The sequence below is a fragment of the Accipiter gentilis genome, chromosome 20 (genome assembly GCF_929443795.1).
Source record: "Accipiter gentilis chromosome 20, bAccGen1.1, whole genome shotgun sequence".
In the NCBI taxonomy this organism is placed as follows: domain Eukaryota; kingdom Metazoa; phylum Chordata; class Aves; order Accipitriformes; family Accipitridae; genus Astur; species Astur gentilis.
Genome location: NC_064899.1, coordinates 8290996 through 8305573, shown reverse-complemented (window position 1 = coordinate 8305573; position 14578 = coordinate 8290996). Strand labels below are relative to the sequence as shown.

Below are 14578 nucleotides of genomic sequence, written 5' to 3'. Positions count from 1 at the left end.
TTTTAGGGACTCACTGAAACAAGTGTTTCTGTTCTAAAACAGTTGAAAACTGAACGTTTCTGAGAACTCATCTGATTCAACAGTTAGGCACGTGCTCATTCCATCAATATTGGCGCAATTTTTCACATGATTGAACAACTGACTTGTCAAAAGCAGATTTGTCATCATCTTCTGAAATCCCCCCAAAACTGAGGAAGCTTAGCATTTACTTCTATTTGCCTTTCTATGTACGTTAGGATAAACATGTAATGTAGTCAAACTATGAGAGGGAATAAATAGTTGTGCCAAGTGTCTTGGATTTACAGGTGCTTTATTTCACAATAATTGGCAGTATTTGTTGGAGGGAAAAAAAATGGGATAAAAGGAGAAATAGGTTTGAAAGTCCTGATCTTCAGAATAGCCAGTGGCTAACCAATCACATGCATATGATGATTTATTTTCCTTTCCTTGTTTTTTTCACTTAGTTCCTCTATTCTTAAAATCATATCTGCACTTTATGGAGGTACAATGGGGAAGATACTTGTTGATACTTTATTTCTCTGGTGGAAGAGTTGAACAGAATGTAGAAACTATTTTGATTCAGCAAGAAATGGCAGAGGCAATGGTAAACATTTCATGTTTTGAAGAACAGGTATATTCCACTAAAATTTAGAGATAGTCTTTAAAATTAGAAAATTTTCTGGAGTCTAAATAACCAGCAGATTTCAAAGTCCATATGGCAGTATTTCTTCTGGTAGTATCTATCTATATTAACACTTAGAAGGTAGGGAGAACAGATGACTAGTTTTTCCCAAGTTCCAATGACCTATTTAATCATCTTTTTCTGTCATGTTCCTGCATGTGTAGTTTCATATCATGTTGACATCATTGGACACACACAAAAAATATTGTTCTAGGTAAAGGAAAGCAGATATTTATTTTAATAAAAATAAATAAGTCCTCTGAAAACAGGAAGTGAGTACATAAGTATGAAATTATTGTAGTAGGGGTATAATAGTACTATGAAAGTATTGTAGCTGGGTAAGGATAAGAATTCAGCTTAACTATAGCTACTGTTTACCTTTGCTAATTAGATCTTAATCATGCCTGTGGGATTAGGGAAATTTAGATTCAATTTCTGTGGAATGACATCCTGAAATAGGGAAGAATGTACCTGAAGTTGACTATAAGATCATCGATATATTTGAAAAGTCCAACTGACATTAGCTGAAATTTTCTTTGGGGTCTGCTCAAATGGAAATTAATGTTCTTTGACCTTCACCTAGTACCATGTGAAGCTAAGCTGACTTTGGATGTTTCAGGTACTTCTGTGGTACAAGTTACAGCTACTGATGCAGATGATCCTTCATATGGAAACAGTGCCAGAGTAATTTACAGCATACTTCAGGGACAGCCATATTTCTCTGTGGAACCAGAAACAGGTTAGAAAAATTGTCATTTCCACTTACCATAAACTGTATACTTTTTCTTTCATTTTAAAAATCTTAGATCATATAAAAAATTAATTTTAGAAACTAACTGAAGTGAAATCATATTTCTTGGTTTTTTCCTCATAAATTATAATTCTTATCATAAATATAAAAACTTAGATTTATTACAGCTGGCACTATGAAGCACAAGTCACTTTACAGTTGTACTACTGATAGCTTAAGGATCTAAGTAACTACTTTTCTGATAAAGACAAGAATAAAGGTTTGTGTCCTAGGAAACGTTGTTCTTTTTTTTTTTTTTAATGTTTCTACTTGGTCTAATAAAAGGTTTTCTTTCTACTCATAAACCTTGTGCATAAATATCTTGAATCATTTTTAGCATGAAATGCAAACTGGTGTGTTGAGTTTGCGTGGCAAGGTTTTGGTAGTGGGGGCTACAGGGGTGGCTTCTGTGAGAAGCTGCTAGAAGCTTCCCCTAAGTCCGACAGAGCCAATGCCAGCCGGCTCCAGGATGGACCCACCGCTGGCCAAGTCTGAGCCCACCAATGACGGTGGTAGTGCCTCTGGGAGAACAGATTTAAGAAGGGGAAAAAAAGTTGCTGTGCAACAGGAACTGCAGCTGGAGAGAGGAGAGAGAACATGTGAGACCAACAGCCCTGCAGCCCCCCAGGTCAGTGCAGAAGGAGGAGGAGGAGATGCTCCAGGCGCCGGAGCAGAGATTCCCCTGCAGCCCGTGGAGAAGACCACGGTGAGGCAGGCTGTCCCCCTGCAGCCCAGGGAGGACCCCGCACCGGAGCAGGGGGATGCCCGAAGGGGGCTGTGACCCCCTGGGAAGCCCGCGCTGGAGCAGGCTCCTGGCAGGACCTGTGGCCCCATGGAGAGAGGAGCCCACGCTGGAGCAGGTTTTCTGGCAGGACTTGTGACCCTGCGGGGCACCCACGCTGGAGCAGGCTGTGCCTGAAGGACTGCAGCCCGGGGAAGGGACCCACTCCGGAGCAGTTCGTGAAGAACTGCAGCCTGTGGGAAGGACCCACGTTGGAGAAATTTGTGGAGGACTGTCTCCCGTGGGAGGGACCCCACACTGGAGCAGGGGAAGAGTGTGAGGAGTCCTGCCCCAGAGGAGGAAGGAGCAGCAGAGACAACGTGTGATGAACTGACTGCAAACCCCATTCCCCGTCCCCCTGCGCCACAGGCAGGGAGGAGGTAGAGAAAATTGAGAGTGGAGTTGAGCCCAGGAAGAAGGGAGGGGTGGGGGGAAGGTATTTTAAGATTTAGTTTTATTTTTCATTACCTTACTCTGATTTTGATTGGTAATAAATTAAATGAATTTTCCCCAAATTGAGTCTGTTTTGCCCGTGATGGTAATTGGTGAGTCATCTCTCCCTGTCCTTATCTGGACCCACAAGGCTTTCATTATATTTTCTCTACCCTGTCCAGCTAAGGAGGGGAGTAATAGAACAGCTTTGGTGGGCACCTGGCATCCAGCCAGGGTTAACCCACCACAACTGGAATGGGAGTTGCGATGTGGAACTAAGGTTTGTTCAAGAAACAGCCTGTACTGAAGACTATTTATAAAGCTTATGAACAGAAATTTGTACTTTAAAACATGAAATTAATATTTTAGAAATATATTTCACAGACTAATACAAAAAAAGATGCAGCAGATTGTTGCACATCAAAAATAAAGAGATTATTAACAATTTTTGTTTTTTCTTTATTTGTTTAAGGCATCATCAGGACTGCTTTGCCAAACATGAACAGAGAGAACAGGGAGCAGTACCAAGTAGTTATCCAGGCAAAGGACATGGGAGGCCAGATGGGTGGATTATCAGGGACCACCACCGTGAACATCACTTTGACTGATGTCAACGACAATCCACCTCGATTCCCCCAGAGTAAGCTGCATTTAATTGTTGCCTTGCACTGTAAGAGCTTCAAACTAAAGAGTTAAGCAATCACCATCTGGTTTAATTTAGAGTAAATCTAGATTATGGGGCACACATGAACAAAAGGCTTATGTACTGATTTATTCACTGTTATTAAAGCAGTGTATTAAATGTTACAACATTTGTTTGTTAGGAAAACAGTTACATGGTCAAATATAACTGCACCAAACCTGGAATACTTTCCAGTACTATGGGAGGGGGTGGTAGGTGGACTCATAAGAGCATTAGAGCAATGTTTTTCTTTTCCCTTACCTATTGCTTAAATCCTACATACCCCCTCAATGTAAAATAAAACATGTAGTAATTCTAGGTATGCAGATATGTTTGAACTGTAGTATCTGCTTAAATATTTAATCATGAAGAATGTGGAAAAGAAATTACTTGAAGGGAATCAAGCAGATTTTTACTTTTCTAGTTATAGTGCTACAAAACCTAACAGAAAATTTCCCAAAGTAAATGGCATTTAACTTTTTTTTTTTTTTTTTTTTGTAGCTTAAGTTTACCAAAGCTTTTTATAATACTTTTTAACTTCTGTTAGTACAGCTATCAAGACTTTGTATCCTCAAACTAAAATATAAAAACATTCTTGGTGTCTATGCAATATGGAAATATTAAACTATGTAACATCAAACTTGTTAAAGGTTATGCATTTTAAACACATTTGAAGCCTTTTGCATATACTGAAGTTGTAATATTCGCAGGATGGCTTGGACATACTTAATAGCTAAAGGATTTAGAGTATCCTCACCACCCATATTTTCTTCTTTCTACTGAATCCAGTAGTTACTGATGATCAGCCTCCAGGCTCAAAATAACACAATCGGCTTCAAAGGATTCTGATTTTAACATGCTTTTTATGGCACAAATGGAGTACATAATTTCGTTCAATTTAATATTGTAGTTAATATGTATGTGTTTAGCTAAGAAGTTTATCAGCATGTGGTTTCATATACACACTCAAAATAGAAAAAGCTTGAACAATTGAGTACTTACAGTTTGTACAGTTCCACACAGGCCCTATTCTGGGCAGAATTTATTGTTAATTTGTCATTTTATGTTCTTTTTATTTCCACAACTTTTTGATTTATTATTTTTCTTGTTTCCATTTGTATATAGAGGTTTACAGTAATTCCAGTGCCGTGCAGGTGAGGAATGCCGTATTACTCCTCTCTGGACGTACTGAGGAAGACTGTTCAAAGAGGTGTCATGTTCAAAGCTTTACAGGAAAACTAATTTCAACAGTTAAATTAAGACAGCATATAAGCATCAAACATGCGTATTTATGCTCTTCTCTCCTGTCCCCCGCCCCTTGTTTCTTAAACAGTGTGTTAAATTAATACTTAGAGCAACGGAATCCACTTTCTAGACTGTTTTTACATGACTTATCTAGCAATGCAACATCATATTTGAATCTGATGAGGATTGATGTAGCATCCCAGAAATATCTCTGCATTTTTCTATTAGTATCAGTGTAAATCAGGTGTGACCTCTGCTTTAAAGAAACTTTCACTTTTACTCTCATGGGGGGGGGGGGGTGTTTTGGTTTGGTTTTTGCTCTGACAATAGCTTTCTCTCTGACGATAGCTTTGCTAGATATAAATGTATGTTTCATTGGAAATGAAGACTAAAACATTCATAAAGCACACTCATTTTACGAGATATATGAAAGTAAAAAAAGCCATTGACTTCTTAAAAAATCTTTATATTTAATCTCAAAATGCAAATAAACATTATAATGATTCCTAATTTTAATAGAGTTCAATGAGACCACTCAAATTGATACTGATTAAGTTAAATTATTCTTGTTCTGTTCCATTAATGAAAACCAGATGTGTATTAGGTTCATGAGACAATCATGTTCATATCAGATTTATAAGTTACTAGGAAAAATATTAAAGGTCCATTATGTTTTCACACGGACTCAGCATATTACAGCTACATTTATGTTTCATAACAGATTAAAATTCTCCCACAAGAAACTCAGAATTGTAGAAAATTCTATGTATTTTATTGTATCATATTTTATTAAAAAATAAAAGCAGAGCCATTAATTCCTCTGTTTAGATTACAGAGCAAGGACTCTCCAGAATATTTTTCTCCTTCTAAAGATCTCCTGAAAACCATATAGGTAGCAGTGGCTGCTCTTCTGAGGAAACATGATAAAATTTAAAATGTTATCAAGGTTCTGCACAGCAAGGCCATCAAAGACCTCAGATATTGGATCTCTGTTTCAACTGTAATATTTCCAAGTGTTCTTAGAAGTGAGGAGATGGTGTTGAGCAATGATAAATGTAAAAAGTCGTTTATGGACTTAGAAGCCTGAGTTTAACTGAAACTCGGTACATCTGAGTTACAGCAGCCCATGGCTGCTTTGAGACTATAGCCTGTATTACTCGATAAAAATATTTACCTTTACATTACGTGCCTATTCAAGAGTAAATGGAGAGAAGGGTAAACATGAATAAGATTGCTTTTTCATTCTTTATGACTGACTGAAGTATTTCCAGACACAAGTGTGTAGACTTTAATCTTCCAGCTGATTTCCACTGTCCTTAGTATATGGAAAAGCTTTTCCTCTCCTTGATCCTCCCATTTTTATTCCTGACAGACAAATGAAAGAATGTCACTCACCGGAGCAAATGAAAACAGAAAATTACCCTCCTTGAGGAATAGAGGAAGTGAGAGAAAAAGGATTGACAGAAAAGTTTTGCCAGAATAATCCTAGTTTTGTGTAGTTTGTGTTCTGTTACAGTGCCCAAAGCTGCACTGCATCCCATACTTAGTCAATGCATTAAATATCTTCAGTAAAAAAAAAAAATAAAATTAAGTGTCTCATACTATGGCGGAGATTTCTATAAATGGATAGGTTAGACATAAAATTATCCTTAATATTGTAGCTTTCTTCTTATTTTCACTCTCTGTTTCTACTACCTTATTAGCAATTCAAGATATGAGCTCTTACTACTTTGTAGACTAAATTAATTAGTTGGCTATTGCAGTGGAAGTCAAAGTAGCATCCACAAGGCATAGCTTAGGGATGTAGTTTTAAACATTTGAGAAAAAAATGTGGGGAATAGGTGACACACCATAAAACTAATTATAACATATAAATATTAATTGGGAAAAAAAGCGGTCTTTCACCATAGTGTCACATAGTGCTGAATAAATACTAAATGGGAGCAGAGGCTATTTTTTTCTTCTGTTTTTTTAACCATTAGGTGATTACAGAGAGATTATATGCTAACGTAACAAAGTACACAGATTTAGGTATTAGAGAAAGGTAATGAAAATGTCATAGCAAATGCAAGACAAATCACTCGATTGAAACACCAAAATGTAACTGAGCAAAAATAAATTCATATAAATGTTATGTGGAGTGTATATGGCCAGAAAGTATTAATTCTGCTGCTGTATATCAGTTTCATATCAAAAGCTAAGTAAAATTATATGAAGAAATTTAACTTCAATATTTTTCATTCAACATTAAATTACAATCTATATGTGAATATGTTTATTTTTTGGAATTTTTGTTGGGTTTTTTTTCTTTTCTTTTTTTTTTTTTTTAATAGGTTTGGCATACTATAACATAACAGAACAGAAAAAACTAGTTCTATAGAATCAAAGTCTCAAGCATCCCAACGAATAATAGGGGTTTTTTTCAGTGAGTGTTTCCAAACCCAAAACCAGTTCCTTTGTCACTCTGTAGCTGGCTAGTAATAAACTCTGTTAAGAGACACTGATAATCCTCATGTGACTCATCTGTGCTTTCCCAAAGGTATGATAAGATCATGTTGGCAGTGGCCTTCCTGTACTGCCTTGCCACTGCTCTCTCCCCACGATTCTTCCTGATGGCACAAAACTAATAAAACTCTCTTTATGGACTTTTCTGTACTTCTTATTTGTAATGAGGTATATATGTGCTGCCTTTAGGGTAGCCTGTTCAACTTTTTCCTGTTGTGGTTGCTGGCCTTTACCACCTCCACTTTTTTATTACTGTTAACTGAACTATCTTTCTAACTCATTTTACTTACCTTAGGAAATCTCTAGGCAAAATGGCAAATCTTGGAACACTTAACTAAGGCCAGAGAAGAAAATGTTCTTCAGTAGAGCTTTGATGACTTAACTTTCATCTTTGGAATGACAGTTGTATCTGCCTTCATTTTAAAATCTTCTGAGAATTCTTCATGTGCGTTATGTGTCCCACATGTTTTCCTACTGTATGTTCTGACAGATGGGACCAGAGATCTCAACACTTATTTACAGTTTTCACAGTAAGGCTAGGACATAGAATACTAAAATGTATGGTAAGATATTTATTTTGATTTATTGTAGCATGTCTGAATGTCAGCAGTTTTATTCCTATGGTTTTTTATGAGCTGTATGACACCACAATAAAGGGATACAACTGAGCTAGAGAAAGTAGTGCAAAACCAAAATTGCAATGTTCATAAACCTTATTTAAGTATGAATTAACAGCTTTAACAAGTATACGTACACCTTCTGCTTGTGGATCTTCAAAAACCTATCCCTGCATTAAGATGTCATTCAATTTTCAATATTGTGTCTGTCTATTAATTTTGAAAGCTGAAATTGCTTAGAATTGGCCAGCGAAGTCAGGGGGTTCTGTTCTTTGTATTGCTTCCATATTAAACTAGATGTAAAATGTATCCCAAAAGATTCACCTTAGATATTAAAAGGAAAAAAGCAGAGTAAAGCCTGAAAAGAAGGCAGAGCAGTCTTTCCAGTTGATGTTTCAGGAATGACATAGACAAGAAAAGTACAGACATAGTTGATTCTTCTTTGAGATAGGAGAATAGAGGTCCTTTTCAAACCTATTGTCCTATGATTTTGTTTTTCGGTGATTTTGTTTTTCTACAATTTTGGTTTTGATCGTCTACCTAAAGTTTTCACCTGCATAGTTCTCTGTCTCATGTTTTGCCCATCCTCCCATTATTAAATGGCAAGTTCTCTAGAATAAAAGATACACAATAATAGGTAATCAGCTATCATGTGACACAATGTTACTTAATGCATGTGTAATGGTTTATGAGGCTCCTGAGTGGCTCTTTGTCTCTTTGACAGGTACCATCCACCTCCGCATTCCCGAGTCCTCCCCAGTTGGGACAGCCATTGGCAGTGTCAAAGCCACAGATGCAGACACTGGAAAAAATGCAGAAGTAGAGTACAGAATTATAGATGGCGATGGGACAGATATGTTTGATATTGTGACACAGAAGGACACACAGGAAGGCATCATAACTGTGCGAAAGGTGTCTATTAACCACATTCACTAAATGATTTTGGTGTCGATGTTATGCCATAAATGTTCATTGGAAAAAAGTGCTTAGATCATGTGATGACATATTGTAACTGCTTAACACTTGCTAGCATTCCCCATCAGTGACTGAACAGTACTATTTCCTTTTAAGATGAACTGGAAATAATAGGCGGTAACAATATCTGAGATGCAGCACAGGTTTAAAGCACTTTTGTGAGCAAAGTATGTAAAAAATGGACCATCCCCAATGTGTTAGTACTGTCTCTGTGACTTCAAATACAGACTTCTTTAGTATTCATGGAACATTTTCTTCAGCAAGCAATATACAGTTCACTCGCTACTGAGAGACATAGGTTTTCATTATCTAGGAGACCCTCACCAACTTAGGTGACCAGTGTATGCCAGAACACAAACACACTCATGGAAGCAGAGTCACAAGCTATACTGTTTTGTTCCTGTTCCCAGCACGTCAGCTGGTGAACACATGAGCAGAAAATAATGATGGTGTCCCTGTTTCAGAGCTCGCTTTAGTTCTGCCTTCTGTCTTGCATGTCAGAGCCCTTTCAGAAGTGTAAGGTTTCACACTTAGAAATGCCATTGTGCTGCTCCTGAACAATTTTCCTTCCAGAAGTCCCTCAGTCCTCTTCTTTGGCATTTTCAGATGTGTTTCTAAAGAGTTCAGGCACCATTTCTAACATAAAGCAGTGTTTATATTAGCTTTTAAAACAAATCTCCTTAAGCACAGAATAACAAATTGAACACTACTCTAAAATATATCTCCACATCTCTTGACAATGGAAAACAAGGAACAGGTAAGTTCTGCAAAGATCAGAGTGTGTTCCTTTTTAATCTCTATGTTCTATGTTCATAGTCAACATTGTAGTTTAGCTGGGAAGGAATGAAAATACAAAGTTTGGGGCCTGTTATTTATTCTTTTCCTAGAAGTTTGCAATGGCTTCTCTTGAGATGCTCCTACCTTGCTTGCTTCATGTTTTTCACAGTCTGCTATTACATTAAGTCAATACAGTCTTGAAAAAACAGTCTAATAACTGGATCAAGCATAAAAAAAAATTATAAGTTACAACACAGCAGCTCCAAAATGTCACCAATAACCACTAATGAACAAGATCTTCATATTTTGTCATTGTCTTGGTTTCAGTGTGAGTGAGCGGCTGGGTGGTGTTTAGTTGCTGGCTGGGGTTAAACCACGACAGTCATTAGCAATCTCACACATTTTGCAATTTTCAGGATGCTTTCTTATATTGATAAGTAGCTTATTCGGATAGCACAGACAACAGCATTAACTAGCAAGGAGGAAGATGTGCTCAGTTTGTTCATTTATGAAAATAGTCTTTATTTTTTTATTATTTAGCCATGTTGATTGTCATTTCTGTTTTCAATGGTGAGTAACTACAAATAGCTGGTGTTCCTTTACTGAGCCCTTAAGTTACTAAGTCCGAATTTAATACCTGCTGCAAGAGAACTTAGTCTATACAAGTTTTTTTCTATACAAGTTCTCACAGACAAAATAATTGCTTTGCCACAATTTCATATATTTGGGTGACAGTTTTGTTCATTACTGGTGATATGTTGGAATACCTGTATAATCCACACATTTTATATCCAGGTTTTGCAGTACAGCCTGAAGAGATGTCCAAACTGGATGTGAATGTCCTAATAGCAAGTTAACTACATCTGCGTGGTGCACCTTCTGGCAAATTAAGCCAGCTAATTAGAATAAAGCAGGACTAGCATGGCTTCTTTGCTTCTAGGCTTGAAGCCAGCATCCCTTAACAGCAGCGTGCTGCACTATATAGACATACCAATAGTCTCAGATCTAGCTTAAATAGCAGCACTGTGTTGCATTTCTCAATTTTACTTGTAGATATTCTCCCTTCTGCTCTAACTACTTTTTAAAAACAAGTTTGGAACAGTGGGGAAACTCATTCTTTTACTGAACTGCATCTTTCTGCTCTTAAATAAAATATTTAAATTTCTAGGCTGCCACTCTGGCATCTTTCATGAACATTAATTTGTATTTAAAAACAGTTAGGCAGAAAGAACAACTCTTCTACCACCTATTTTGATGAATGAAAACCACCAGTTTGATATCTCCCTGAGATTTTGTGGGAGTTAATGAAGTCGTCTTTGTGTCAAAAGGTAAATTCTCAGCTTGCTCATTTCCTCCGTAACATTAATTAGCTAACACTTTTCATCTATGACAGAAAAATTTGAAGGAATAGAGGTTCTTTTCTATCCAAAATGGTTTCTAATTATAACCCTGAAACTTTCCTCCTTCCATTTTAAAAAGGAACTGCTGACAAAAATGTCAAATCTATTTTGTAAAAAAAAAACACTCTGATGTTGGATTTATTAAATTAAATGAAAAGAAACAAGATTAAGCTCTTACTGTTTCTCTAGATATAGAGAACTTTGACACACACCCCATCCTTAAAAAAACCCTAAAACATTCCTGATATTTAAGGCCAGCTACATTTTTCTGACAATAAGGGTATTTAGGCCATTTTGAGTATCCAAGAGTTTATAGTATTTCCTGAGAAATACTAGTAGAAAGTACCTTTTTCTGAAATGTCAGTATTTCAAGTTTGTATTTCAAGTATTTTAAATGCTTATATGATTGTTTCAAATCCATATTCTTGTGAAACAGCTGCAAAATTCACTAAATAATTGGTAAATATGCACTGAAAATCTTTTTGTCGTTTGTGCTATGATAATTTGTATAATATTTAGGAAGAGAAACTTCCTCTAAAAACAATGGAAATTTCTTACTAAAGAGAGTGATGCCTATGGTGTGCAAAATTTGAACTGTATTGGGGTTCCCCCAACCCATGGCAGGATCTGACAAGGCTTGAGTCCTCTTCAGTTTCCATTATGTATATAGGTCAACATCTGTCAATATGTAATGTAATTTAATAAACTTTATCATCATCTTCATTTTTAGCCACTGGACTATGAGACAAGACGACTTTATACCTTGAAAGTAGAAGCTGAGAATACCCATGTGGATCCACGCTTCTATTACCTTGGGCCTTTCAAAGATACAACTATTGTGAAAATCTCCGTAGAAGATGTAGATGAACCTCCCATCTTCAGCAGATCTTCTTACCTTTTTGAGGTGCATGAAGATATTGAGTTGGGGACAATAATAGGAACGGTAATGGCCCGGGATCCTGATTCAGCCTCAAGTCCAATAAGGTAATACTACAGTCTCTGTAAACACATAATTTACTAAAGAAATTAAGAGACATAGAAATACAACATGAATTTTCACTACACATTGTACACAGGAAGAAGATGCTAATATTTTTTTCTGTTTTTTTATTAGTGTCCCAGAGATAGAGAGAATTGAGAATGATGCTATCCGTAAGCCTCCAAACACCTCAGGGAACAGCCATTCAATTGCACACAAGAGACACAGAAAATATTTTGTAGTACTTCAAATCTCAGAGAACTTCTAAAATTACACATTGATTTCAAGTAGGCTCTTCAGGACTACTTGCTTCACACTGTGAAAAAGTGCCAAACCAGTCTGTGGCCCAGGAAGGGTACAGAGCTTTTTAACGCTTCCTCTGGTCAGTCCTGGAATGCACGCAGGGCTGATATCCCCTGCTCTGGTTGGTGCCTCCTGCTTTGTAGGCTTGCAGAGTGATTGTTATACAGAATAAAATTATCTTTGTGTGTGCTCAAATACCCCAAGAAATTAGACATTGAAGATTAATATCGTTAAAAATCTTTTCTGTGTATACGACTAGATGATACATGCTACATCACATCTAGCTGAATGTAGTAAACAATATTTTAGTGTGGGTTTGTTTGTTTGTTTTTCTATAATGCATAAGCTTTAAGAAAGAGGTAAGACAATGCTGTCCAAGTTGGATGTGTGTTGTCTGAAATACCAAAGTAGAAAAATTACATTCTGGCAAAAGAACCTAATTGACTGACTTTGAAGTCAGTTGCCACACATTTCTTAATGAGACCCAGGTGGTAAAACTGGATTAGGAAATGAGACTGAATCTAATTTTCTCCTGTGGTGATTCGTGTGTATGGAAAAGATAGGAGATAACACCAAGCCTCTAAAATTTCAGTATATATAAATAACTTAGCATTGCGTCTTCATCCACTCTAATTGCATGAGACAACTGATGATTTTAGTAGTTATGTTTTCTTAATAGTGACTGGAAGAAGAACAAACTTGGTGCTTTGGCTCATTTTGTTTCTGACACAACTTGATGAATAGAAGAACTGTGGCAGCTATTTCCTTCACTGCTATTATTCACACGAAGTAGCAACCTAAAGATTATTTTATATAATTTTTCTATGTCCCGTTAATGTTTCTATCATTCTCCATAGAAAATGATTTAGAAGAGGCAGGTGGAGCAAACCAATATTAATAAGGGCAAAGAAATGTCTAAAAAATTGAAAGGGACCTTTGAACATAGATTTAGTTTGCTTGAAGAAAAACATCGAAGATATATGTGATAATGCTTTTCATAATGCTCTTCATAGTACAGTCATTTCTTTTAGCTTTCATTTAATGCTATTTAGTTGAAGTCAAGAACTTTAAAACAATTTGCATAGCGTAGATCAAATTCTTTTTAGTATTTGCTCTGTTCCTCAACTTCCAAAGCAACCTTGTATATTCATTCAAACAATAATTACCTAGGATAAATTTTTACAAGCTTCTACTTCTTACAATATCCATATTAAATACAAAGTACTATGTCTTTACCCCAGAAGTGAACAGCTAACATTTAAACTAAAGTATCTTGAAAGTTGTCATATTTTGAAATTAGGGCAGTTTGTATAATATTTTAACACTGCTATAAAAAAATATTACAGATTCAGGTTGTAGATTTTATTCAGTTTTTAAATTTTTTTTCTGTTAGCTGTTTATTTCAAAATATTAGTTTCTGTTTATTAAAATTCTATATAAGTTAGGCTTCCTACAAATTGAGTGCCAGTAGCTTCCTGTTGCACTAATTTCTATTTCTGTTCAAAGAATATAGAGGTATTTTCTGAAAATAATAATTTTGGTAGCATTTTCAGGCCATTAGAAGTAATATGATGGATAAAAGTATGTGCTTATCTCATAGTTATTATCAAATGATATAGAATTTTTAATGAAACCATGTGGAATGGATCTTGTTAGCTAGAGAAGTGATTATTGCCTATTGAAAAACTGTTAGCTAGTGCTGTCAAAATAATTTTTCGACATTAAAACTCTTTCCATGGATGAAGTAAAATCAAATGCTTATCATAGAAGCCAAATAGTCTTCAATATAATTTCTGTGAAAAATAACAGGGTTTTGTTTAATTCTAACTAACAGTTATTATAGTCAGCTAGTAGTAAAAAAAATAATTCGAGCAAATTTTCCCTGCACTTTCAGAAGTCTTTTTTAGCTGTTCTAATATTCTTTTGTTTTATTTTTTTATTCATTTTGGTGTCAGCTTGTTCGTTTGGGTGATGTTTGTTTGACTGTTTTACATATTTATGTTACTGTGTGTGGTGGAGTGAGCAAACAAACCCCACAAAAATGTTATAGAGATTATTTTCATATTACAGCATTTTTTCATTGGCTCAGTTTAGTTAAGTACTGTAAGTAAAAACAGATACACATGATGAATTGTTTAGATCTCTCGTAAAAGTTCATAGAAACATGAACACTTGTCTCCATTGCACTGTACATGTGTACTAGCAGACTTTTTTTAATTTGGCCCAATTCTGCCAGGTAGTTCAGTAAATGTTCTGTACTTCACAAAATCCTACATTCAGTTCTACACCAAAGGTTCGATCCTAACTTTGAGAGCAGTGTTAAATATTAGAAAAAAAATGGAGGAAAGCGCAATTTTCTGATTCTAGTTTGAAATTCTGCCATATTGTGTTAGAAGTTTTGCCTGCAGAA

The 14578-nt window shown here is 36.0% G+C and overlaps 1 protein-coding gene across 4 annotated transcripts in view; it reads left to right on the top strand.

Moving 5' to 3' along the window:
• The window catches only part of CDH10 (cadherin 10), a 99145-nt gene that overhangs the window by 72790 nt on the left and 11777 nt on the right, over positions 1–14578 (top strand). For 3 of the 4 annotated variants that reach the window (XM_049823977.1, XM_049823975.1, XM_049823978.1), the window contains exons 4-7: positions 1302–1421; positions 3158–3325; positions 8459–8646; positions 11617–11870. In XM_049823977.1, the coding sequence (XP_049679934.1) occupies positions 1302–1421; positions 3158–3325; positions 8459–8646; positions 11617–11870 (730 nt within the window). The remainder of the gene's footprint in view (positions 1–1301; positions 1422–3157; positions 3326–8458; positions 8647–11616; positions 11871–14578) is intronic. The other variant, XM_049823979.1, reaches the window with a different exon arrangement.